The sequence below is a fragment of the Larus michahellis genome, chromosome 14 (assembly GCF_964199755.1).
Source record: "Larus michahellis chromosome 14, bLarMic1.1, whole genome shotgun sequence".
NCBI classification, from domain to species: domain Eukaryota; kingdom Metazoa; phylum Chordata; class Aves; order Charadriiformes; family Laridae; genus Larus; species Larus michahellis.
The window spans coordinates 1,368,776-1,394,740 of record NC_133909.1 but is presented as its reverse complement, the minus strand read 5'-3'; the positions used below and the strand labels follow the sequence as shown (position 1 = coordinate 1,394,740).

The 25,965-nt window shown below is 47.9% G+C and overlaps 1 protein-coding gene across 4 annotated transcripts in view; it reads right to left on the bottom strand.

Moving 5' to 3' along the window:
* DNAH9 (dynein axonemal heavy chain 9) overlaps positions 1–25,965 on the bottom strand; it is a 224,800-nt gene that overhangs the window by 62,670 nt on the left and 136,165 nt on the right. For all 4 annotated transcript variants that reach the window (XM_074607552.1, XM_074607550.1, XM_074607553.1 and 1 more), the window contains 4 exons: positions 21,232–21,396; positions 18,311–18,451; positions 13,179–13,349; positions 10,924–11,046 (listed from right to left, as the gene is read on the bottom strand). In XM_074607552.1, the coding sequence (XP_074463653.1) occupies positions 10,924–11,046; positions 13,179–13,349; positions 18,311–18,451; positions 21,232–21,396 (600 nt within the window). The remainder of the gene's footprint in view (positions 1–10,923; positions 11,047–13,178; positions 13,350–18,310; positions 18,452–21,231; positions 21,397–25,965) is intronic.

The window sequence follows — 25,965 nt, the reverse complement described above, 5'->3', positions numbered from 1 at the left end:
ACCTGACGACATCGTTAGCAGAAGCTGTCAGGGTTTCAGTGGGCAGGGGTGTCCCCAGCAGCGATGGGCACGTTTTTAGCAAGCTAAGCCCGCAGGCTAATCACAGAATCACAGAATGGTTCGGGTTAGAAGGGACCTTAAAGCTCATCCAGTGCCACCCCCTGCCCTGGGCAGGGACACCTCCCACCAGCCCAGGTTGCTCCAAGCCCCGTCCAACCTGGCCTTGAACCCCTCCAGGGATGGGGCAGCCAAAACGCTAATGACAGTTGAAGGGGAATGGTTTTCAGACGTCCGGTGAGGCGTGCAGCAAAGCTATCCATGTTCAACTGAACGTTTGCAACAGTGGCACTGGGATTAGATCCAAGGTCTGGAAACATTCCAGTAATTCAAAGCATTTGAGCTGTGCTGCTGTCGCCACGGCTTGGCTGCGCGTTTTGGAGCTGGGTTTCACCAACCTGAGGGACGCGGGTCCCCAGGAAGGTGTGGGAAAGTCCCACCACCACTCAGCGTCCCAGTTGTCTCTCTGTAGAGCGTGAATCAGCTCCTGCGTGAACTCTTGCGATGGAGTTAAAGCAGCGCAGCTGTACGAACACCTGGTCCTCGGGAACAACCTCACGCGTTTTCAAAACACCTTCTACAGGCCTCACAGTGTCTATGTGCACTGCAAGTTCTGCCTATATAGGTTTCTGCAAATATTCATAATTTCTTTCCTTCACTTTCTGCAGGTGGCCCAAATCTCGTTAGGAAAACCAGCGTCCCCACAGTTGGAGAAAGACAGCTCCTCGAAGAATGGCAAAACCTGCATCTGGCTTGAATTGACAGATTGGATCATTCAGGAAACAGACGTATAAGCAGATGAATTACTCCATTTGAATACTACTGTTAACTGGAGGGATTAATGTAGAAAATGATGGATTATTTGCCGTCTTTCCCATACTAGGTTTTGGGTTGTATTATTCATTCACTGAAGGTGTTATTTTCTGTTTAGCTGCACTACCTGAATTATTCAGCTCAAGAAAAATCTCTACCGAAGGTAAAAATAAAGACATGATGGGTTTGCCAAACTTCAATCACCTCTCAACACGAAAATGTTATTTTAATCCTCATTTCTTTCATAAAAGCTGACTGACAAGCTCACTGCACTGTATGCCCCTGTCTTCATTCAAATCCCTCCTCGCGTTTTGCCCACATCTAAATTATACTGGGGTTAAAGAGTATGTAGTGCCATGACATGACAGTACACAAAAACATCCTTCTGTTTATCTGCAGCATCCTTCCTAGAGCATCACAAAATGCAGACACCTTGCGGCTGTATGACAGAAGTGGTCTGAGGGGTGATGGGTTGGGTCTCGCTACGTTTTCTTGGAAAATTCCCAGTGAAACTGTACCACGAATCAGGAAGCAATGGTTTCAGCACTCATGTCCTACCTACTAGTACATTCTTATAGACAGCTCCACTGGATCAGTCCAGTCCTGTTCAATATACTCATCAGTGACCTGGATGAGGGGATATAGTGCACCCTCAGCAAGTTTGCTGATGACACAAAGCTGGGGGGGGTGGCAGACACACCACAAGGCTGTGCCACCATCCAGAGAGACCTGGACAGGCTGGAGAGTTGGGCGGAGAGAAACCTTATGAAGTTTAACAAGGGCAAGTGTAGGGTGCTGCACCTGGGGAGGAATAACCCCCTGCACCAGGACAGGTTGGGGGTGACCTGCTGGAGAGCAGCTCGGTGGAAAGAGACCTGGGAGTCCTGGTGGACAACAGGATGCCCATGAGCCAGCAATGGGCCCTCGTGGCCAAGAAGGCCAATGGCATCCTGGGGGGCATCAAGAAGAGTGTGGCCAGCAGGTGGAGGGAGGTCATCCTCCCCCTCTGCTCTGCCCTCGGGACGCCACATCTGGAGTGCTGTGTCCAGTTCTGGGCTCCCCGGTTCCAGAAGGACAGGGAACTGCTGGAGAGGGGACACCAAAGGGCTACCAAGATGATGAGGGGACTGGAACACCTCTCTGGTGAAGAAAGGCTGAGGGACTTGGGTCTCTTCAGGCTGGAAAAAAGACGCCTGAGGGGGGATCTTATCAACACCTATAAATACTGAAAGGGGGGGTGTCAGGAGGATGGGGCCAGGCTCTTCTCAGTGCTACCCAGGGACAGGACAAGGGGTAACGGGCACAAACTTGACCATAGGGAGTTCCACCTAAACATGAGGAGGAACTTCTTTGCTGTGAGGGTGGCAGAGCCCTGGCACAGGCTGCCCCGAGAGGTGGAGGAGTCTCCGTCTCTGGAGACATCCCAAACCTGCCTGGAGGCGTTCCTGTGCCACCTGCGCTGGGTGACCCTGCTCGGGCAGGGGGTTGGACTGGGTGATCTCCAGAGGTCCCTTCCAATCCCCACCAGTCTGTGATTCTTTGAAAGGTCAGCAACAGAAATGAGATTCAGTTATAATCTTTGTATTCTAATTGCTCATAACCACTCATCAAATTTTCACAATTTTGCTTGCGATGTTTCACAGATAGGTTCACATTGGCATTTTTCCTGCATTTTCTGCAAAGGTTGTTGAGGTTGTTTTGAGAATGGGCCTTACAGAGTCAGGCTGTTCTGCCAAGCCACAGTCTCCACCTTTCCTCTTCACTCTTTGATGCTCTCCAGAAAATCAGAGATGCACAGCCAGAACCAGAAGCTGCCCCTGGGTCTCTGGTGACAGCTGTGGCATCTTGCGCATTTCTGAAAAGTTCCCTGGATTCAGCTGTTATAAACCACAGATGGACCATCACCATGCGCGAATGCACAGCAAAACCTAAAGAAAAAATGTGTCTCATGGGCTGGAAGCGCTCAGCTAAAGCATCTGTCACCTGCTGGAAGGCTCTCAAAGTCCATGGTTCTGTGTCCTGATATACATATAGATAGACATATGTATGGACCCATCCCTTGCTGAGGATTCTCACAGCTCTTTTCACAGCAATAGTCTGATCCAAGGTTTTCTGGTGGCACCACAGCAGAGCTGGCCTTGAGAACAGGCAACCGAAGTAAAGAAACTGCAGAGTCCCTTGGTGCCCTCAGGCCCCTGACATAATCCTCATACATGTGTCACACGACCTACTCGAGCAATCTCAGTAACGGGAACTGCAAGCAATCTATGCCAGTCTCTGTCACAAAGATTTTCCCAATGTCTGGTGCTGTTCCTCATCTTCATCAATGACATAGACAGTGGGATTGAGTACACCCTCAGCAAGTTTGCTGATGACACCAAGCTGGGTGGTGCAGTCGATGTGCCAGAGGGACGGGATGTCAACCAGAGGAACCTGAACGAGCTGGAGAGGTGGGCCCGAGCAAACCTCATGAAGTTCAACAAGGCCAACTGCAAGGTCCTACACTTGGGTCGGGACAACCCTCGTTATCAATACAGGCTGGGGGATGAGGTGATAGAGAGCAGCCCCGCGGAAAAGGACTTGGGGGTTCTGGTGGGTGAAAAGCTGGACATGAGCCAACAATGCGCACTTGCAGCCCAGAAGGCCAATCGCATCCTGGGCTGCATCAAAAGAAGCGTGGCCAGCAGATCCAGAGAGGGGATCCTCCCCCTCTGCTCTGCTCTGGTGAGACCCCACCTGGAGCACTGTGTCCAGCTCTGGAGCCCTCAGCACAAGAAGGACATGGACCTGCTGGAGCGGGGCCAGAGGAGGCCATGGAGATGATCCAAGGGCTGGAGCCCCTCTGCTGTGGGGACAGGCTGAGATAGCTGGGGGAGTTCAGCCTGGAGAAGAGACGGCTCAAGAGAGACCTTTGAGACCCTTCCAGTCCCTGAAGGGGGCCTACAGGAAAGCTGGGGAGGGGCTGTTTGCAAGGGCATGTAGTGACAGGACGAGGGGCAATGGTTTAAACTAGAGCAGGGCAGGTTTAGATGAGACATTAGGAAGAAGTTCTTTCCACTGAGGATGGTGAGACAGTGGCCCAGGTTGCCCAGAGGCGTGGGGGAGGCCCCACCCCTGGAGACATTCAAGGCCAGGCTGGATGAGGCTCTGAGCAACCTGATCCAGTTGAAGATGTCCCTGCTGACTGCAGGGGGGTTGGACCAGATGGCCTTGAGAGGTCCCTTCCAACCCAACACATTCTGTGATTCTATGATTCTAATCTCTCTGTCAGTACTTTGAGATGCACCTTGCTTTACCCTTTACTGATACAGAAAAACAATTGCTCTTTCCCTGATGGAGGACGCTTTTTGCGGACCGTACCCTCCTGTTCCCTCAATCTTGAGGCCCTAATCCTTCCCCTTCTCCCTTATGAGGCTCTAATCCTTCCCCCTCTCCCTCTCCTCAATCTCTTCCCACAGTCATGTTTTCAGGTGTCTGACGCTTCTCACTGTTCTCCTCTACCCTGTCTGCAGAAGGTCCACATCTTTCTTAAAATGCAACGCTCAAAGATTAAACCAGACTCCAGCAGAGGCTTGGCCAACTCTGAGTGAAGTGAAAAGTTTGTCCCCATGGCTCTGTCAGATTCTGTTCATTGCACAAGGATGCTCCTGTTCAGGTACTGGCGATATTGTGGTCCCTTGATGCCCTGTGGTCACACGGTGGGGATGATACACAGGCCACAAGTGCCTCCACTGAGGCCATCTCATGTGCCTCAACATAGGTAAAGCCTTGGTGTTACCATCAGGGCTCCAGAGATTGTACCCAGTCAAAATTTAGCCAAGCACTTAATCTGCAGTCTTCACAGCTGCTCACGTGAGCCAACCCTGCCATGCAAAAGAAACACCGATGGGCTCTACTGTGTTACACAAACAAGGAGCTCCAACAGGTCCTTTACGGCAGATCTGGGCTTAAAAGGAAGAACTAATAAAGAGGAGCCAAATCCAAGCCATCTGCCTTCATTGCCTTTCCAAAAGCATTTGAGACGTCTAGGTACAGTACATCATGCACTCAATGGGATGAGTGCTTGCACGCCCTTGGTTGCTAGCAGAGCTCAGCCATCAGACCTCTCTGCGGTCACTCCTGGGACCACAGGCCACTCACATATTTTCAGAAGCCCACTGCAATTGAGTTTTTTTCTTTTTTCTATTTTTTAAGCAAAGCAATAGGACTTCAAAAGATATACAATGCCTAAAAAAGATACGTTTGATATCCAAAAGGTATCTCCGATGAAGCAATTACTCCCTTTCCTTCCATTCAGAGGCTGAAAGAACTTTTACCATCAAACTGACCAGCTGACAACAGGCTTTGTGTCACGGGTGGATTGAGAGTGAAAGACGCAGGCTGATGCTGCTGTAGAGGCATCCAGAAAAATTCAATTTCCACTCTGCAATCAAACCAACAAAGTATGTCTTTAAATATTTGATGTGATCAAAATCTCTGCTGTATTTCAGATAAACATCAGATCGTTAGCCAGCAGGTTAAAAAAGAAAAGGGGGAAAAAAACCCAGTAAAACGTCCTCAAGCAGTATTTCTGTGAGACCTTGGGAACATTTCTCTGACACTTGATAGTTGGTGAGGGCAGATGAATGTCCTTAGGAAACTTCTAGATGAGAGCAGATAAACGCACATCGAAGTGTCATAATCAATGTTTTCTATCAAAGATGCGCTAAAAGGCTCTACATCTGAAGAACGGAGTTAATGGAAGAGATTTAATTAAGACTATGATTTTCTGGCATAATAATAATTCTGAATGTGCATGGAAAGCTGTGAGCTGCAAGCCTTTCATATCTGACCAGCCTGATCAAAGGACCTCGCTTATGCACAAAGAACACAATATAGGCAGCAGATTGTGTCACAATGAATCTTTGACAAGAATGAAAAATTTCAGTGTCTAAAGAGTACAAAAAAGTGAAAGTTGGAAGAGAGATTTTGTTCTTTTGTCAAAAAAAATCCAGTTTTTTTTAAATGTAAAATATATGATTTGGTATTTTATCTCATAAGCCACACACGCCATCTTATCATCTGCATTCTGCAAAATTATAAATATGGAGTTAATATACTACTTTGTCTACTGCTGTTCTCCTCCTCGAAAGCTGAATTCGGTATTTAGAGCTCATTATTCAACATCACATTTATTAAACAATGCCCTTTCAGTAGCGTTTTCATATCTACATAATGAAAATTCTTCCTCTTCAGAAAAAGATGAGGGAAATGATTGGGATGAAGAAGTAATCCAAGCTGTCCAGGTGTATTCGTGCTGTATATTAACTAGCTTCACTTATCCTACGGGACACATCTGCATTCAGCAGTGAAGAGGCACTGCAGAAAATATCACAAAGAAAATCAGGCTCAGAAAACGCGTATCTGCGCGAAGCAGACCCAGAGCCGCCTGTGGGAACAGGCTGCCGCGGTGAGAGCTGGATCCACGCAGGGTTGATCGGGGACCGCAGCTCCGCGGGAGGCACAGGGCCACGAGGCACCACGGACACGGCTCCCCCAGGAAGGGCACGGCATGGAGGGAGTCAGAGCACGGGAGAATTTCATGGCAGAGATCACCAGCGTCACAGGGAAATCCATTCGCCCAACCTTCAGCTAGTCTCAGTGGCCCGAGAACCACCTCGCCTTCTAAAAAGGGCTGGTTTTGACACAGGCAACTGTGAAAACGAATCCCATAAGGGCATGACCTTCATTAGCAGTGGTGAAGCTCCGGAAGAGCCCAGCTTGACTCTTGCTACGTTCATACAATCTTTTCTAGGCAAATACAAACTGCTCTGCTGAGCCCCTAAGAAACAGGAGCACGGTCTTTTGGCACCAGGCACTGCCCAGAAGATGCGTAACTATGCCTCCTGTGAGGCTCTGCCCAAGCTAATAAGCTACTGATGGGCAGATTGCATCAGCTCAGGACTAAAACCTCACTCACGCATCTGTAAGGCTGTTCTGGAGCAAGACTGTCTCAGACTATGGGGAGAAGGAGTTTCTATCTGCCTGCCTCAGACCCCAGCAGACCTGTGCAGTGAGGAGAAGACACACACTTTTTTCTGGCCTGCTGATCTGCTCCTGAACCTGTGGCTACAGAAGAGGTCCCGGCACAAGCTCACCATGAGGCACACAGCTTGCTAGTATGTTGCTGGCTCATGTTTGATTTTGGCCAACTTGTTTGCTCTCGGAAAACGGCCAGCCGTAGCCCGGGGGATAGGACACTCCAGGGACTGTCCATAGTCAACAATATACAAGGTCTCTCTGGTCTGGGAGGCGAGGAGAGTTTCGCTGTATGGTTTCACACTGTGCTGTGTGGCCCATTTCAGTTCTTGATCTAGACATAATCTGGAAGACCCAGAAACCATAAAACCCAACTCAATTCAGACATTACTCATCTCCCATCCAGGTATCAACACCTTCATCTTATGGCACTGGAGACCTTCCAGTGAAGGAAAGAAAAAAATGGTGGGAAAACCCTACAGAGGAAAACCTCTACACTGATTCCATGCTAAATTCAATCCTGCAACAAGAATACCAAAGTGGTCACTTGCACATGGCAGCGCCCTGACGTCCTGTGCAGTTCAAGCAGTAGCATCGTTGTACCTTTGCGGTGTAAGGTGTCTCCACACATTTGTTGGTAAGGTAACCAACAGCCAAGCCAGGAGAAATGGACAATCTTGCATGCACGCAAAGAACTTTTTCAGAAGTACCAAGTGAAATAAAAACTTAGAAGCTAAGTACTGGCAACACAGCGGTGAGGAAGGTATAACATACTGTAATAAAGGAAATTGAAAAAAAGACAGAAAACGTCATCAAGAGTAAAATAATACTCTTGGCTTCTCAAGAGATCACTATTAAGTACCTGCAAAAGACGGGCCTTAGAACCCAAACGACCAACTCTATTGAACACCAGAGCCAGGGACTCAGCAAAGGCACCACTTTCATTAAATGACACAATTTTCTCCCCTTCCTGCTCTTAACTAACCCTTCAATGAGCCGGAGGCAGCATTTGCACTGGGGCTAATGACCGTGTCCTTTGCTAATGTCTCCCCTTGCTCCACCAACGTGCCTCCACTGGTGCTGCTTTCCCCCCATATAGGCTGAAAGATGAACAGAATCAAATTAAGCTCAGAGCAGTTTTTCTTTACCCGTACTTAGTTTGAATCCAGTTCCTGTTTCAAACTTGAAGAAGCACTAAAAAGCCCGAAACTTAGCTATTTTTTCCAAGTCTATCAGCAGATCTCATAAAAGATATTACCCCTTCCCCACAAACGGTGCTCTTCTGGGCAGGTACGGGGTTTTCTTCGTTCACTGGTAAATATTGAGCTTCCCTGACACACACATTGCAGCAAAAACCTCTGGGAAACTTTGTACCGAACTTTTTACTGAAAGAAGCTGGAAAACTAAATCATAAACATGCGTCAGACACCCCAGCATCATGAGCTGCACCACGGCAATGGACTGTTAGCCTATATATATTATTAATCATACAACAACAATAAATAACAAGCCGAGGCATGCAAGGCTATTTACATGCCCAGAGTCCTCAACATTTAATGAGATTTCCCTTGAAGTTAATGTGCCCAAAATGGGAGGCACAGAATGGGCCACAAATATCAATATTGATTTCTTTTGGCATTACTGTCTTGGCCTGAAACCCCTGGCAGGAGGAGGACTTTGTACAGGAGCATTTTCCATGTTTCTGTGAAAAATTAGCAGAATGCTAAATTCCACTTCCAATTTGAAATATGAATCTGAAACGTACTTTGCTCAAGCTTTGTTGAAGAAACAATTTATTACAGTACTTAATCTTCCTGATGAAAGAAAAGGAGATTTTAGCCTGCTAATAAGCTGTATAGAAGCCATGACTAATTAACCTAATTATAGCAGTCTGTGACAAAATGTGATTGTACTAAAACCATGCCTCAAGTAACTGGAGTTGCCAAAAACGCAAAGGCTAATAAACCAACACACATTAATAGAATGTAAACACTAATAAAGTTGACACCAGCCATATTATTTATAGTAAAATCAATACTACAATCACCACAAAAGACAATCTGAAGAACATTCAGTATCTGATAATATAGAATTCACTATCTGAAAATCCTGAAATACATCAAATCAGGGCAGATCAGTGCAGACCAGTGACTGCAGCTCTTTGAGACGTGCAGTTCATGGGGACAGCGGATGCACGCTGAGGCTGAAGACACCTGACGCGCAGCGCACTCAGACACACTCACGTCCTGCCATCTCACAGCTCAGCAGAAGGGTAGACGCTGAGCAGCGCCTTCTTGGCATCACGTAGTTTCCATCTCAACCACAAACCCCAAGGGACTCAGTGGGAGAGAGGAAGCTGGGTGGGAAGGGCGCATCTCAAAGAGAATCAGTGATTGCAAAGAACCGCAGGAGACAGTCTGCTCTCAATTCCTGCCTACCTCCGGACAAGTCTCCAGCTACTCCACGCACACAATGGCTACACGATAAATACCCAGCCCTGCATCAGTTTGGGATGGCGGAGGGATGACGGAGCACAGGCTGCTGGTGGGGACAAAGCCAGGGCACATAGTTAGCAGTGAAGGTGAAGATCTTGTTCAATGATGCCGCTGACAGTGTTTGAGCTTGAGCTCTGATGAGTAGAAGTTCTTTACTGCTGGTCTCATAGCAGGCTCTGACACAGTACTTTGACACGGAAATGTCTGTTCTCCTGCACAGGTCAAATAGTGATGCAAGAATAAAGTCTGAAGAATCAATAACTGGGAGGTGATGCACCTTCTGGTGTTTATGACCCTGAGCTGGCAACCGTACCAACTTCATCCCAGTAGCGAGGCAGTTGCAACAATCACGATGAAGCACATGGGGACCATGAAAGGCCATTTCCCCCACACTGAATGGAACTGGCCAGGACAGGGGGGATTATCTCGCAAAGAAAACTCACTGCAAACTCAGGCGTCTGCTTGGAGAACGTGCCACCTGCAGGCAGGACCACTGAAAGCATCCTTGGGCACTACAAGAGTCATATGTTTCCTAAGATGCACAAAAGCATCTCCAAAATTAGAATCAGAGCCCAAAACCTCTGAAAGGTTTTCGGAGGAAACTTAGAGGACTGAAGCAGAAAGAAGCTTTGGGGTGCAGAACTCTCCCAAGCAGTGAGACGCCAACCCAGAAGGACTCCAGAGGAACTGAAATGCACCTTTCACCCTGTATATCCCCACGCTGAACAAAGGCAGGGACCCAGCAGGGTTGAGAAAGCCTGAGATTTCAAGCAATAATATGTACATACATCTCCAATCTATACAGACTGCAGAGCTCAAAGACAAAATCTGCTGTTGCAAAGCATGTATTTCATGGGCTTGATGGATGAGTTCCCCTGATTATGTGCGTTGACCTGAAATGTCCCTTTAATTTGTCTTCAAAGGAGAAACAAAAATAAAACTGCTGCTGTCTGAACAGCAAAACGCCACCACTGAACAAAAGATGATTAAATAAAGGGTGTAGATTTTTTTTTTTTAATTCCTCCATTATTATGGAAATATGCCTTTTAGAGGATGAACAGGGCTGGTCTTAGCGAGAAGTTCCAAGCTTATTTTATGGCTGAAAATGTGATTGTGACATTTTCAACACGAGCTAGGTCGTGTGCGTGCACAGAATGAGGCAGAGGCCCCGTCCTCACTGCTCCCTCCTCCCTCCCCTCCTCCCAAACACAGGGAAGATCTCCATGTCCCTTAGAACCCATAACCACAAAAACCAGAGGAAATTCTCATTCCTGTCTTACAGGGAGAGACGCCTCAATCTCAGAGGGAAAATGTCACCTTCTCCGGAACACACAGATCATCAGAGGTACAGTCACAAGGAGCCCACAAGGTTGGTCTTTTACTTAAAGAACTCCATTTCTCTGACATTTTCATGCCATTTCTCATGTATGGACAGTACTTTGTGCATCAAAGGCCATAAGGACCAACCTGAAGGCTGCTGAAAGGCCTTTAGAGGAGATAAGGGATGCTGATTTCACACCCGCTCAGGTGAAACAAGTACCTTGATTCCTCCCCAGGAGTGATCAGACAGGAAGTCCACAGGGCTCGTGACTCTGGTCTGTGCTGGGTATCTCAGTAGGAAATCCAGTTCTACTGCGTTGATTTCTTTACTCATCAGAAGTATCTGTAATTTCAACCAAACAAGATATCCTTGAGCAACCAGGACACAGAGCGGCAACATACTCTAGCAGATTAATTATTCAACTCACGTAGCTCCCAAAAGTGTGGCTAAAGAGTACAGAGCGTGCCATGTTGGAGGGGTGTGATGAAACATACCATGGAGGTGCTCTGCGTCTCCCCAGAAAAGGACCAGGAACAAGTATGGAGATTGCCAACATAAGAGGACCAAAGTTGGGATAAAGCATGTAGCAAGGGCTGTGATCCAGGTTCACGGATAGCACCCTGAGGAGAAGTCCCTGCCAGCAGAGCCCCAGGCTGAGGGATGTGCTGCAGGTCCCCGAGCTTCACATCTGCAGCTAAAGAAGAGGTAACTTTCTGGAAAGGAGCCAGAGCATGCATCCCCAGGGCATGCTACCAGGGTCCTGTCCATCTCTCACTGTCTTGCTCCATTTTGAAGGTCAGTGGAGAATGTTTAAAACAAACAAACCAAAACAAAACAAAATGAAAAAAAAAAAACAAACCACAAAAAACTCGCGGTAAGTCACCAAGAGAATAAGCAGGTCCCTGAGGCCTCAAACACTGGAGAGCACCTGGGCCATTCAGCTGCTACTGATGTTTTTACCACCTATGCTGGCTTTCAGGAACACATGGAGCAAGACTGCCAGAGCAACGTTCCAGGTAACTCTGGAAAGCCGAAGGCGCTCAGGAGCCCAGCTGGAGCCACTGCTCCAAGTGCCCAGCCAGACTTCTGAAATCTCAGAGACAAACTCCAAAAACCTGAACTTCAATTCCAGGTGGAAAAAGCGCAGTGCTGGAGTGGCGGGTTTGTTAATTCCTTGTCACAGATCCTAGACTGCATCTCATTATGGCCTGCTGGGCAATGGCAGCTGAAGTGTGCCTGGCATCTCTTCCCCCGGGGACGGGAATGAGGTGCTCAGTTCCAGAGCCAACTGCTTTTTCCTGTAGGAGAATCCTGTGCCTCATCACCCAACCACCTCCACACACTGAAATTGGGGGTGCTGGTTTTCCTTAAAGTGACCCATTTTTAATGCTTAATGTCATTACAAGCACAATGTGTGCTACTTAAACACGTTATTTAGAGACATATACTAGAAAATTTAGGTACCCTTTAGGTCAGAATTCAGGCTGCAAAATACCAGCTGACTTTTTACACACAGACAATTTATTAACTAAATGTATTGTTTAAGTCCATTTTTTAATATATGTATATATATCATAGAATCATAGAATGTGTTGGGTTGGAAGGGACCTCTCAAGGCCATCTAGTCCAACCCCCTGCAGTCAGCAGGGACATCTTCAACTGGATCAGGTTGCTCAGAGCCTCATCCAGCCTGGCCTTGAATGTCTCCAGGGATGGGGCCTCCACCACCTCTCTGGGCAACCTGGGCCAGTGTCTCACCACCCTCAGTGGAAACAACTTCTTCCTGATGTCTAATCTAAACCTGCCCTGCTCTAGGGTAGGTGTGTGTGTATATATGTGTATGTACACATATATATAGTAACTTGTCTTTTTACATATAGTATTTTCTTATGTAGAATTAATAAAAAATTGTGGCAATCACTGGATCAAGGTTGACTAGAGCACACTTTGAGCAGTTCAAACTTGGTTCATGTCTGCATTCTACATGGCAGGGCATTTACACAGTCATTCACTGCACAAGCTTAATAACAACTTTGCAACATCATGCCAAGCACTGTTTATTGATTGACTGTGATTTCAGCATAGGGATATACAAAGGTCTCCTTGCTCAGACTGTAGATCAAAATTTACACTAACATACTAGACAAAGACAGCAGCGATATAGCACGCGGTTCTTTTGGACAAAACCAATAACCCTTCAGGACCAGCTTGCTTTGCCCTTTTTTTTTTCAGGTCCTGCAAGCAGGTATTACTCTCTCAAACAACCATTTGTCAGCATAATGCAAATCAAACACAGCATCTGTGACTGTTATCAGCAAGAGAGGAAGAGAAGAAAATCAGTTCCCCAGCCCTTGTATTTGCTGCTCTGATGCTGAAGGCCACAGCTGTGCCAGTTTGAGCTTTCTCTGCATGCCAATATCTTTGCCTGTAAAATAAATCATCGCATACAAATTGCACGAAATGGTGACGTTTACCTGGAAGGTAACCTGAGCGGTGTAGGTCAATTTATCACACTCGAACAGCCCCCGGCTTGTGTACTGGAAGACGGAGAAGGTGATGCTGTCGATGAGGTTCAGCACCCGTGCTGCCAGGCTCTCCTCTGGAGCTGCCCTCTCGATGGCTTTCTGAAACACGATGCTGAACGCCTGGGTGGGGAGACACAGAAGGACACCAGTGGTTTCTAGATGCTCTTTGCACGCTCCTGGCTATCACCTGAAGTGTTGCAGTAAGTGAAGCCAACTCAGACACTTTATCTCTAGAACCACAACCAAAGCATCCTCACCTGCCCAGCAGTGTGGCCCACCAGCTCCAGGAGGCAGGGGAACATGAGAGAGAGACCAGACCCTCTGTCTGTCTTTAGCTGCTTTTTCAGGAACAGACAGCCAGGGAATAATCATAGAATCATTTAGGTTGGAAAAAACCCTTGGGATCATCGAGTCCAACCCTCAACCCCACTCTACAAAGTTCTCCCCTACATCATATCCCCCAACACCACATCTAAACGACTCCTGAACACATTCAGGGATGGAGACTCCACCACCTCCCTGGGCAGCTTATTCCAGTGTCTGACCACTCTTTCTGGGAAGAATTTTTTCCTAATGTTCAGTCTAAACCTACCCTGCTGCAGCTTAAAGCCATTCCCTCTTGTTCTATCGCCAATTACCGGTGAGAAGAGACCAGCCCCAACCTCTCTACAATGTCCATTCAAGATGAGGTCTCCCCTCAGCCTCCTCTTCCTCAAACTAAACAGTCCCAGCTCCTTCAATCACTCCTCATGAGATTTATTCTCCAGGCCCTTCACCAGCTTTGTTGCCCTCCTCTGCCCTCGCTCCAGCACCTCAATATCTGTCTCGTATTGAGATGCCCAAAACTGGACACAATACTCAAGGTGTTGAGTACAGGGGGACCATCACCTCCCTACTTCTGCTGCTCACACTATTTCTAATACCAGCCAGGATGCCATTGGCCTTCTTGGCCACCTGGGCACACTGCTGCCTCATATTCAGCCGCTTGTCAATTAGAACCCCCAGGTCCTTAATGACATTCCCTGTGACATCGCGCTCTTGGGCTTGAGAAAGTAGCGTAGAGACAGGCTGACTGAATTAAGACACAGCGGATACAGGAAACCTTTCTCTGACCATGTTCTCCCACAGGGATTACAGAGTCTGCTTCCTCTGCCAATGCTGAGCCACAAGATAGTGGTGTTCCCAGAGGAAAGCAGAGCTCCCATTTCACAAGTATTTCAACAATTCCCCTAAATACAAAAAAAAAGTCATAGAATCATAGAACGGTTTGGGTTGGAAGGGACCTTAAAGATCACCTAGTTCCAACCCCCTGCCCTGGGCAGGGACACCTCCCACCAGCCCAGGTTGCTCCAAGCCCCGTCCAACCTGGCCTTGAACCCCTCCAGGGATGGGGCAGCCACAGCTTCTCTGGGCAACCTGGGCCAGGGGCTCACCACCCTCACAGCAAACAATTTCTTCCTCAGATCTCATCTAAATCTCCCCTCTTCCAGCCTGAAGCCATAACCCCTCGTCCTATCACTACACGTCTTTGTAAAAACTCCCTCCCCAGCTTTCCTGCAGGCCCCCTTCAGGTACTGGAAGGCTGCAATAAGGTCTCCCCGGAGCCTTCTCTTCTCCAGGCTGAACCCCCCCAGCTCTCTCAGCCTGTCCTCACAGCAGAGGGGCTCCAGCCCTCCCAGCATCTCCATGGCCTCCTCTGACCCCGCTCCAACAGCTCCGTGTCCTTCTGCTGTTGGGGACCCCAGAGCTGGAGGTAGCACTGCAGGGGGCTCTCCCCAGAGCGGAGTCCCATGAGTACTTTACTGTCTGGATTCAGCAAAGGACTACACGAGAAGGGCAGGTAGGACTTCATCTTGTGGAAGTGGGATTAACCAGTCCGTAAAGTCCCCTCGGGGATGGGTGCCTGCATCGACAATGGCACTCTTACATAAGACAGTAAGGAGTCTTGTAACAACATTTCTGATCTAAATGAGAAAAGACAAAAAACTTTCAGAGCCGCCCAAAGAAAACTCATTAGCAAATTATCAAATGCAAGTGGAAAAAGAAAAAGAAAAAAAAAGCCTAAGTTCTGATTAGCAATGCAAAGGCTTCATGCACCGTGCCCAGCTAATAGGAAATAACCAGGCCAATACAAATTGATAGCACCAACTGGATGAGGCACCACTGTGTTGGCAGCATTATCTTTAGGGTTCTACAAAAGAAAAAAAACGATGCCTCAACAAATTAAAGTGCCATTGATACCTACTGCATTATTAAATAATTGCAGAATGCATTTTCCTGCTTAACATTACTTTAAATTGTGTTAAAACATGCTGCGGAGTAGCATACAAATCTTGTGTGCTCTAATATATACCGGAGCTTCTAGCTGTGTGTATTTTAAAAACATCTCTGTGCATCTTTACACAATGTTTTATGATCTGTCATCAAAATTTATTCGATAAAAACATTTCATCCAATAATTTTCTATGTATTTATACACATTGCTAATGTTAACTGGAAAACATAAAACAAACAAAATACAGAAGATGAAGATTAAAGGTGAAACCTCAGAAACTCCTGTGTCTATTATGTATGTAAGGAACGAATCTTTCAAAGGGCACCCTTGCAACAAAAGACATTCTCTACATTTTCCTGGTAAACTTATTTCAATACATGAGTTGTAGATATCAAAAAATAAAAGCTTTTTTGTGGATGAGGCTCAAAATATTATATTCTCAATTACTTTTTCCAGGTCACTTGTCAAGGTAAGAAGTCATTTGGAAGAAGTCCTAGACCAGGATGCCATCTCATTTAACCCTCTATCCCCTGAAATACCTTTCTCCTGTGACAAAAAAAGGTCTTCCATTTATTAAAACATTAAGTCCGGAACTCTTCAATAAATACCCTAAAAGGCCCTTGGGTTTCTACTGGTCAGACCTATTGTGCCAAGGCAAGGGACTCATTTTACTGCAGCAGGTTCTCAGAAGCTGCTCGGGCACCAAGACTTCCCCAGTGTCTTGGGCAGCACGTGTAGAGCAGAGAAAGAGGGGACCCTGCTTCCAAGTGGCTTCAAAGATAGAGGGGATGGCTTGAACGAAACCCCACTTCCTACCAGTGAAGGAATAGAAAGCAACTGATTAAGTGATGCCCAAACGTCAAGCAAAGACATGAACTATGAAGTCACCACTGGTCGTATATTTAATTCTAAAGATCTAGCTCCTCCGTCGTCTCAGTCTGTTGACACCTGCCATAAAGAGAAGCAGTGGTATATCAAAGACAGTCAAGAAACTTGGAAAACCTGGCCATACTCTCATTCCCACAAAAGCTACTGGCTTCCCACTGGGCTCTGCTGCCACATGGTAAGTGGGACGGTGCAGCCCCATCACTATGAGCAGTAATAATTACATTGAAATCAACCTGCCATGTTGGAAATGTTCTACAGGTGTTCTGGGGAGAACAGCTCCAGGTGGGAATGCTCTCCAAAGGAGGGACATCATTCCTAGTTCTCTATGTACCATGTCCGTGTACTACAGAGCCACACTTGCTACGCAGGGAAGGGTAGTCTATTTAGACAAGACAGAAAAGTAGCAAGGCCTTTGGAGCACAGACCCTTTGGCTGTGTCTCTTATACATTTATTTTAGGAGCACAGGGCAAGAAGTGGTCTCTCTCCCAGCATGGGCCCCATTGGGGTGTTCATACCGCCCTCATGAGCATGCCTGCAGCTGAGACTGCCAGCTACAGGACATTTTAGGCTGTAATCTTGCTTGTCCGTCTGATGGCAAAAGACAGCGTGTGAAGCGCAAAGACACAGCCCTTCAGATGATTCCTCCGGACTGCAGATAAGCGTGGGTGCGGGTCCATACCAAAAGGTGGTGAACATTCAAGTCACGCACGTGCTACTTATTCCTGCACACCCACCATGCACAGACACCAACCCGAAGTTAGACTTCACACCACACAGCTGACTACCTGAAAGGCTTTTGGAACTGTAACGTCAGAAGCATCCAAGCTCCTGAAAGCCCAGCTCTTGGGACCCGTCCTGCACTGTAGAGATGGAAGAAGGAATGACTTGCCTTTTGTTCAGAAGGTGGCAATAAATCCCTGGTGATGTGGTCTCAGTGGGACAGGACTGTGTTTAGAGACTGATGGGATGTTTTAATCCTGTGCTGTTTGGGGAGTCAGGACTGCTTCAGTGTCAAGGTCTGGGATAATTGTTAAGGGCTGCGGCAGTTCCTGTTAGCTTACAAAATATCTGCACAGGCATCATGACTCGGATGACATCTCAGATACAGAACCGATGTAAATATAAAGAAAAGATTAACTGACCAAGCAAGTGACTCCAAATGCTGTGCCAAATCTCTGCATAAATATATGAAATACACAGAAAAAAGTACTTTGTTGGCTTTTCCCCCATATGATATTTTTTAAATCCATTGCTCATCTTGTTCTGCCAGGCCATTTGTGAAGACGGAAGAAAGAAATGGCTTGTAAGGTTCTGCTTTGCAAAGAAACTTCCTGGATTTTTAGTGATAAAGGATGTTAATGCATCGCTAAGTCAGACCATGGCTTTCCACCAGACTTCATCTGCTTAGAAAGAAAGCAAGAAAACGAAGGAAAAGCTAATTAAGGCTCATCTAACCTGATCCCAATCTGGCCACCTGTGGTGGGCTGGACTGGCAAATTCAGAGCCGAGCAGGGCCCCTGGCCCACACTCAGTACTTGACATGGAGGGACCTTTTCTTCTGGCATCCCGACCTCCCCTCCCTGGGTCTCTGCAGGTGCCGCTGAAGCTCTGCTCCTTCCACCGAGGGCAGCGATGAGCGTGCTCTGCTCAGCGTCTGCAGCGGGTTTGGGACAAATCTTTCCCAATGTGCACTAAACACTATCGCAACGTTACTTAAGAGTAATATATATTAAGTAGCCATATAAAGCAATAAATAACCAGAAACTTGTCCATAAAAACAGATCAGCAGAATGGTTTAGGTCAGATCATCTTTTTGTCTGGGAGTTCAAATATCCCCAAGAGGCCCAAGAGGATGACTTTGAACCTCGGTAAGAGAGACGCAGCGGCACTGTCTCCCACAGCTCACAGGGACAATACCTTCAGAGAGAACTGGTACATGGGATGGATGGCATGGAGGTCGTTCATGGTGAAGTACAGCAGAGAGGCCCGCGCGGCAGCGGGCCTGTAGTGCTCTCTGGCCTCGTTAATTTTGGTTTCTGTCACTTTAGACTCCTGCACCTGGGAGGAACACAGAGAACAAAGTTATGGTGAAAACATCTTTGTGAATCGAGCCCAGGGGAGGGCTGACGTAGAATCACAGAATGGTTCGGGTTGGAAGGGACCTTAAAGATCACCTAGTTCCAACCCCCTGCCCTGGGCAGGGACACCTCCCACGAGACCAGGTTGCTCCAAGCCCCATCCAACCTGGCCTTGAACCCCTCCAGGGATGGGGCAGCCACAGCTTCTCTGGGCAACCTGGGCCAGGGGCTCACCGCCCTCACAGTGAAAAACTTCTTCCGCGTATCTAATCTAAATCTTCCCACTTCCAGTTTAAAACTGTTCCCCCTCATCCTATCACTACCTGCCCTTGTAAAAACTCCCTCCCCAGCTTCCTGGAGCCCCTTCAGGGACTGGAAGGGGCTCGAAGGTCTCCCCGGAGCCTTCTCTTCTCCAGGCTGAACCCCCCCAGCTCTCTCAGCCTGTCCTCACAGCAGAGGGGCTCCAGCCCTCCCAGCATCTCCGTGGCCTCCTCTGACCCCGCTCCAACAGCTCCGTGTCCTTCTGCTGTTGGGGACCCCAGAGCTGGAGGCAGCGCTGCAGGAGGGGTCTCCCCAGAGCGGAGCAGAGGGGCAGAATCACCTGCATCTGCCACAAAGACGTCAGGCCAAGCACTGGGCAACCCACATGCGACCACTGCGGGGACCAGCCTCTGCCCTCTGCCCACGGTGCCAGACTCGGGCCACCCGCTCCCAGCATCCCCCTTCCTCTGGCATATTCTCCATTTAGCTGCATTTACCACCCTGTCGCCCAATCCTCTGTTTTGCTGAGCCCCCTCCAGGCTTCTCACCAGGATCCCTGCTCTTCACTAACTAGAATTGTTTTTTCTCATCAATGAGTTTCTCCTGCTAATTGCCCCCCTCCCGTGCAGGTCATTAATAACACAGGGCCGAACAGACTTAGCACTGCTCTCGAGGCAGCTTCCCCTAAGGCTGAAAACTGCTCATTTATAACGGCTATTGCTGCCTTTCCTCACCAACGTTTAACACACCCCTACCTTGCTGGCCAGGTGCCTGCATAGCTGCTGTGATGGACATGGTGAAAATCCTTCTGGCAGATTCATTACCCCATTATCGTCTCAGTCCTGCTCATTCTTTCATTCAGCTTCAGCAGCATGAAGCGACATCCTCGAGCCTCTCGGGGATTATTTGAGGCTCTGGCTACGATCAGTGTTTTGCAATGCAGCCACATGCTGCCAAGCTGGTGTGAGCACATCTGGCTGGGGCACATCAAACCTTTCCAACGAAGCACAGACTGGGCCTTAACCTGCTGCGTGCAACCAACACGTGTTGGGATGTGTGGGATTCACCTGTTTGCACACCCCTGGGAGCAACGATGAACTCTGAGTCCCCCAAAGAGCAGCTTCAACGTCTACTGCAGAAACAAGCACCTGCAGGGGCCGTGAATCCCCCGTCTACATCAGATGGGTCCTGCTTCTGGCAGCACCCATGTCTCTCCACTGACTGTAAAGGGAGCCCACAGTCTACCTTAGACTTAGGCAACCAGCTTTTAGATATCCCATCCCCAACAATTAATAAATCTAGTAAGATAAAAGCCAGAGGCGGGGAAGACAGTTGTTTTCCATAAAGAGAGCAGGCAGGAATTCCATAGGAAGGAAAATATTGGCTGAACATTCTTCTTTGGGTAGACAGACCAAGAACAGAGTAAGGGTTGACTTGAGAAGAGGACCTCTAACGGGGCCCTGAGACAGCTTGTGGGTACCAAACGCATAAAAACCAGGTGCAAACCCCAAAATTCATCCCTGTTGCCACAGAGCTGGCAGTCACCAGCTTTAGAACCACAACCTGTTTAGAAATCGAAGCACTTCAGGAACACCTACTTCAAGAGGGAGGTGCCAAGTTTGCCAGGTCAAAGCAGCCCTTCAACATCCCCTCTGGGGGTTCAAACGAGCCCTCCTTAGGGAGCTGAACGCATCTGATGCACCATGAACAGCTAGCAGAAATAATCCCAATTTTTAATGAGGAGGATCTCTTAGTTCCCTGGTCGCTGGGGTTACAGTGCTGGGAGGCGAGAGGCAGCTCCAGCCCCAGCCCAGCACGTGGGTACCTGATCCAGGCAGCGCGGGCCAGTGGGCCGGAGGAGGACAAGCGTGGGCTGTGAAGGTGGGAAGGCTGCAGATCAAAGCAGCTGAGAATGGCCCTACGGGAGCCCTGTTGCAACCCTGGCATGATAACCACACGTCTCAAGTTCCCTCCGTGGCAGGGGAAGCCACTGTGCATTTAAGCAAGCCCACGTAGCCAGCGAGGTGAACTCCGCAGGTGGCAATGCTGACACTGCACAGCTAATACAAACACTGATTTATACTCTAAGGAATGAAATACCCAAGTTCTTGCAGATTTACTCGAGATCGCAAACTCAACAACTTCCAGTCCCCGGCCAGTACTAAAATCCAGCTTAATTGAGGAAGTGTGATATATTCAGGATTACGTTGGAACAGTTTAAAGGCGCCTTGATACAGTGTGTAAATTTTATTGTTCTTACATCAGGCACTGATGTTTTCTCTTGGTCTTAAATAGACAATTTAACATACAAACGCTCCAAAGAACTAAATAGCCCGAAGCTGCCCAGAATGGAGAGCACTTCGATTTATACCACTTTCTATTCTCTACTCAGCAGAAGGGGCAGAGATGGGCAGAGTAAAGAAGTTACATTCCACCCAGAAATCCTTAAAGATAACATCAACACACATGCTGTTCTCTAGGCTACCACTCTCTTTGTACCTTCTCTTCGATTTCTGCAGCCGTCTGTTTGGTGATCTCCAAGTTCTCCACCAACACCGTGTCTCCCAGGAAGTTCCCAGATGCTGACGACAGCCGAGAGAGCAAGTTGTCCTCTAACGTTTTCAAGGTGATTTTGAATCCATTTTGTTGCTTTGTAAGACTTGACTGAAAATAATAAATTCAGAAAGTTTTAGTCACAAAACACGCGGTAAAGTAAGGACTAACCACCTTCGCATGGAAACAGGCTTCTAAGCGACAATTGCCATAGTCCAATGTTGCTTAGTCCTGCTCTCTGCGACTCCAGGGGGTGGGCAGAGCTTTGGGGATCAGTCCGTATCCAACAAACCACCAACTCACAGAAACCTTGAACAGCACAGAAAGCACCAGGAGAACTGAGCCCTTTCACTAGGACTGTATTAAAATACTGGAAGTGAATCAGAGGGAAAAGACCTTCATCCCCCACCTGAAGCATCCTGCATCTCCGGCTTACAAGTATCGATTTATCGGGCTCAAGTCAGCCTGGATTGTCCCGGCTCTTGGTGAACCTCTGCACTTGCCACTACACACCACCACCAGTCACACCAGCAATAAGGACCACGGGGATGAAACCTGATGGCAAACACAACAGCAAGGTCCCTTGGCTCCAGAGATGAGCACAACGTGTCTCGGGATCAGAACGGAGGGCAAAGTCACAGCCTGGAGGGCAAAGTCACAGCCTCGCTTGACTGCTGCTGCCGCTTGGCCTCGAGGCGTCACTGGGACCAGTGGCTTACTGTGCTGGGAGCTGCACCTGCAAAGACAAAGTCCTCCTGGCAAAGGATTTGCAAACTCAGCACAAAGACAGCCAAGCAGATACAGGCCAGTAACAGCCACCTTGCCTCAAGGGTAGATCTCCTGAATTACAGTGCAAATTCTCCCAGTTTCTGTGAAATGCCCCCTCCTTCTCCCCAGACACTTGTTCCATTTCCCTCTCTTCTGCAGAAATACCAGTCATTGACGCTGTTCATGGTGGAAACAAAGAGGCTCATCTGCCTCCTTTTTGAACTGATCCTCCAGAATAGGCTTTCTCCCGTGAAATGTGATTGCCCTATTCTGTGTGTTTGCTCGGGGAAATGGCATCTTTCCTGGATTTCAGGTATATTGTGTTATTCCGCTACACGGTCCTACTGTGAAGGCCTATTTTTAGCGTCATCACAGAAAACATCCTGTGGGAAAGCTGAGCATCTGATTTGGATGCTGCTAAGATAAAAGCCTGGTGACTATTCTCTACATAAATGAAGTCAATCGCTAATGCCCTGGTACGTAAAACACTACTGTGTGACACACAGTTTTAAATCTTCAGACTGTATTTAAGTGACACAACCAAGAAATTCAAGTAACTTGCAGAAGAGTGTTTTATAGCCCTGCAAAAAATAGCCAGCTCCATGACGTAGCAGACGTGGTGCACGTGGAATTGAGACACGTTCTGGGCCACGATGACCGGCACGTAACAGATTCAGTGCCATAAGCCAAGTGATTTAATGCTCCAAAGGCAGTTTTTGGAAAACATACCCACCGACAGGGTCTGGAAGAGCCCCAGAAACGGGAAATGTGACCCCATGTCTCTTCCAACCCCACAGTACATAAGGGAGCTGACCGTGTTTGCTCTGTTGTCAGAGGTTCTCAAGCAGACTAACTAACTCTTCCATTAATAAGTCATCTTTCAATATTTGGGCTGAAATTTCATACACTTGCTGCACACACACTCGTTCCATGTTAATGTCAACCCAAGTATTCAGCAGTGTGCACCGACGCATGCTTTTTATTGCTATTTCAGCTAGAAATGGCTGTTTTTAAAGGCCTGTTCTGTAGGCATTACACACAGGAGCTTGCCCACGGTGCTAAATATTTTACAAGTCTTGAAACAGAACACTAACATGACTAATTTTGTGCATTGCTGTCACTCAAGCACAGCCATGCCTTCAAAACTGACATTTTGCAAGCTATTATTCCAGACCATGGACTGTAAGCCCTGCAGTTACTAACGAGGATGAGTGTGGTTTTTGCTCCAACAGCTTGTAATCACTGTGCACTTTCTGATAACGCACCCTTAGAAGGGCATGCCATGCTGTACTCCCCGCAACAGCCGGCATCTGTTGCAGCTTTATTGTGCTACCGTTTCCAGCAGTAGCAAGGTCATCATTTCTTATTTCTGCAGTGGAGCTCATTATCTGTTATTTCACAGTTGATATATAACAGCGCGACTTCTGGGAAACAGGTTACTCTCAGAGCCTTCAAAATTTTGTTCCACAAAAAAATAAAAGTTCACCAAAGCTACAGGACGGTTTTGCAGGATTCGTTGCCAGCCCCTTCCTTGCCCAGCCACAGCAGCCACCTTCCTCTCCTCGTCCCTGCTGCTGGTTTTATTGGATTATTTTAACATCACAAACCAGAGAAAAAAAAAAAATCTCTGCATTTTCAATCCGCTCCTGCACAGCACCTTCTTTCCTGAAGAACCTCAACACTGTTCATCGCAGCCCAGATGTGCAGGGACTTTCACACAGACTTCTCCTACTGAATCAGCAAGGCAGGACCCTAACTCACGGCTTATCCACCTACAGCTTGGGACGCAGCTGCCAAAATATTCTTCCTAAGGTGCTTCTCAGCACTAACCAGACCATCAATTTGAGGCAAATGCCATTTGAGACATTTCAGCCCAAACAGTGAAGCCTGGTGAAGGTGGGAGATACCTGAAACCAGCCCTGGTAAGGCTGCATGGACCACGGGCAGCGCCACCAGCACGAGGACCCCAGCCATCCTTGCAAAAGGAAATTGCAAATGAGACTAATAAAAGGCCAGAGGGTTTGTGCTGACCTGAGAGGGAAGGGCTCAGGACTTGGCTTTGCTTGCCTTGACCTAAAGCGGTTTCAGCTTCTCTGTGCTGGCATCGTCTCACAGCCAGGTCGCTGCTGCCTCAGCCTGTTTAGCCTGGCTTTAATGTAGAGTCAGAGCAAGGAGCTGTTCTGGGCAGACTGGTCTGTCTCTGGAACCAAGATACGGCAGAGCGCAAAGGTGATCGCAGACCCTGAACACGCGTTGTAACAGCAGCGCCGTCCTGCCAACCAGGGAGAGCTTCAAAGGTAAGAAGGAACCGAAACAATGAATAACTGGGAATCGATGAAGAAAAAGATTACAGAAACGGACTGTGTTGAGAAAACATTTAAAAATGATAGTGTTATCTTAATTGGATTAATAATAGCTCTTTGATGAATTTTAATTAGGTTATTAACAGCAAATTCTAGGCTCCACATATAAGGTGTGCTCCATCTTTGCCCGTAACAAGATTTTGAGCTCAATAACAGTTGTGTGGAGAGGACGGATTAAAACACACCTAGAGAAGCGGCCTCTCCTTTGGGGAACTCAAAGATTCAAATCTGTGTCTTCAAGGAGCTCCCCCCAGCTATCAGACAACTGCCCTTGTGGCTTTTTCCACGTCAGTAACTAGACGAGGGGCAGAAGGTGGTAGGGAGCCCCGGGGCTGCAGCAGTCACTGCACCTGCGGCCATCCCAGCGCCCCTCGCCATGGCTAAGGAGAACAGTCTTTGATTTCACCCCAGCAGGGAAGTGATTTTTTTGACTGTTCCCCATCCAGCAGAACACCACCGTGAGCACCCGGCCGGTCTTGTCTTGCTATCTGATATCGGGATGGAGATGAGGAGGGAGGCAGTGAGTGGGCTCTGGTATTATCTTGCTGTGATGATATAGAGAAAAAAGGTCTTTAATTTTCTTAATGGGAAAGAAAATTACGTCCCACACCGACCTGTACCTGCTGAGAGCTTTCCGAAGCCAGCCAACAGCCCCGCATCCCCCCGGCACCCAGGGACACGTGTCCCTGGTCCTGTGCCGAACCTCCTCCTCCCACGGCCCACCCGCCCTGAAGGAGCGGGGGCTTCCAAAGACACCGTCCCTAATTCACACCATTTTCACTGGTTTCAAACACACAGCTGTGTTACAGCATGGGAGGGAAGCGCTGCTGACCACGAGCTACTAATTTTCAGAGCCTAATTGGGGATTTGGTGACTGCGCATGACATTGAATTTGTCTTTCTTATTGTGACAGCACCCATTAACAGCGATGCTGCCCAGGTGAAGAGTCCTTCACCTAACGGCAGCTACCGACACCGCTCTGCTAATGCTGCTCCCCCCAGAGCCCCCCTTGAGTGAAATTCCCTGCAGGAAAGGGGCTGTTTGAGGTGTTTGTGACCCAGAGCTGAGGCTGTGCCGGGGCTGGGGGGGGGCTGATCCGAGGTCTCTCCCGGTCCCAGCGAGAACGCCATGGCTTACACCTTAAATCAGTTCATTATGTATTTTAGATGCCATATTTTGGCTCGTTAGCACATGAGCCTGGTTAAAACTAAACGCATCATTAACGCTGCACAGCTAACGTACTTGAGAACCTCATTAAATGAGAAGATTATTACAAAACTGGCCTGGCCTGACTGAACGTGTGCAGTAAATTTGTTCCCACTCTCAGTAAATATTTAGTATTATACATATTCGTCACATTGTGAAATGTGCCATTAGAACAAAGTATTTTCTTTTAAAAATTATCTTGAAACTGAAGCCATGCTTATTAAAAAAGAGAGAGACAGAGAACATTTTGGCCTGTTACAAACAAGTGGGAGGAAAAACCAGAACAGAAACATTTCATTACCAGCCTCACGATATTTACAGTGGGAATCTTATACCATAAATG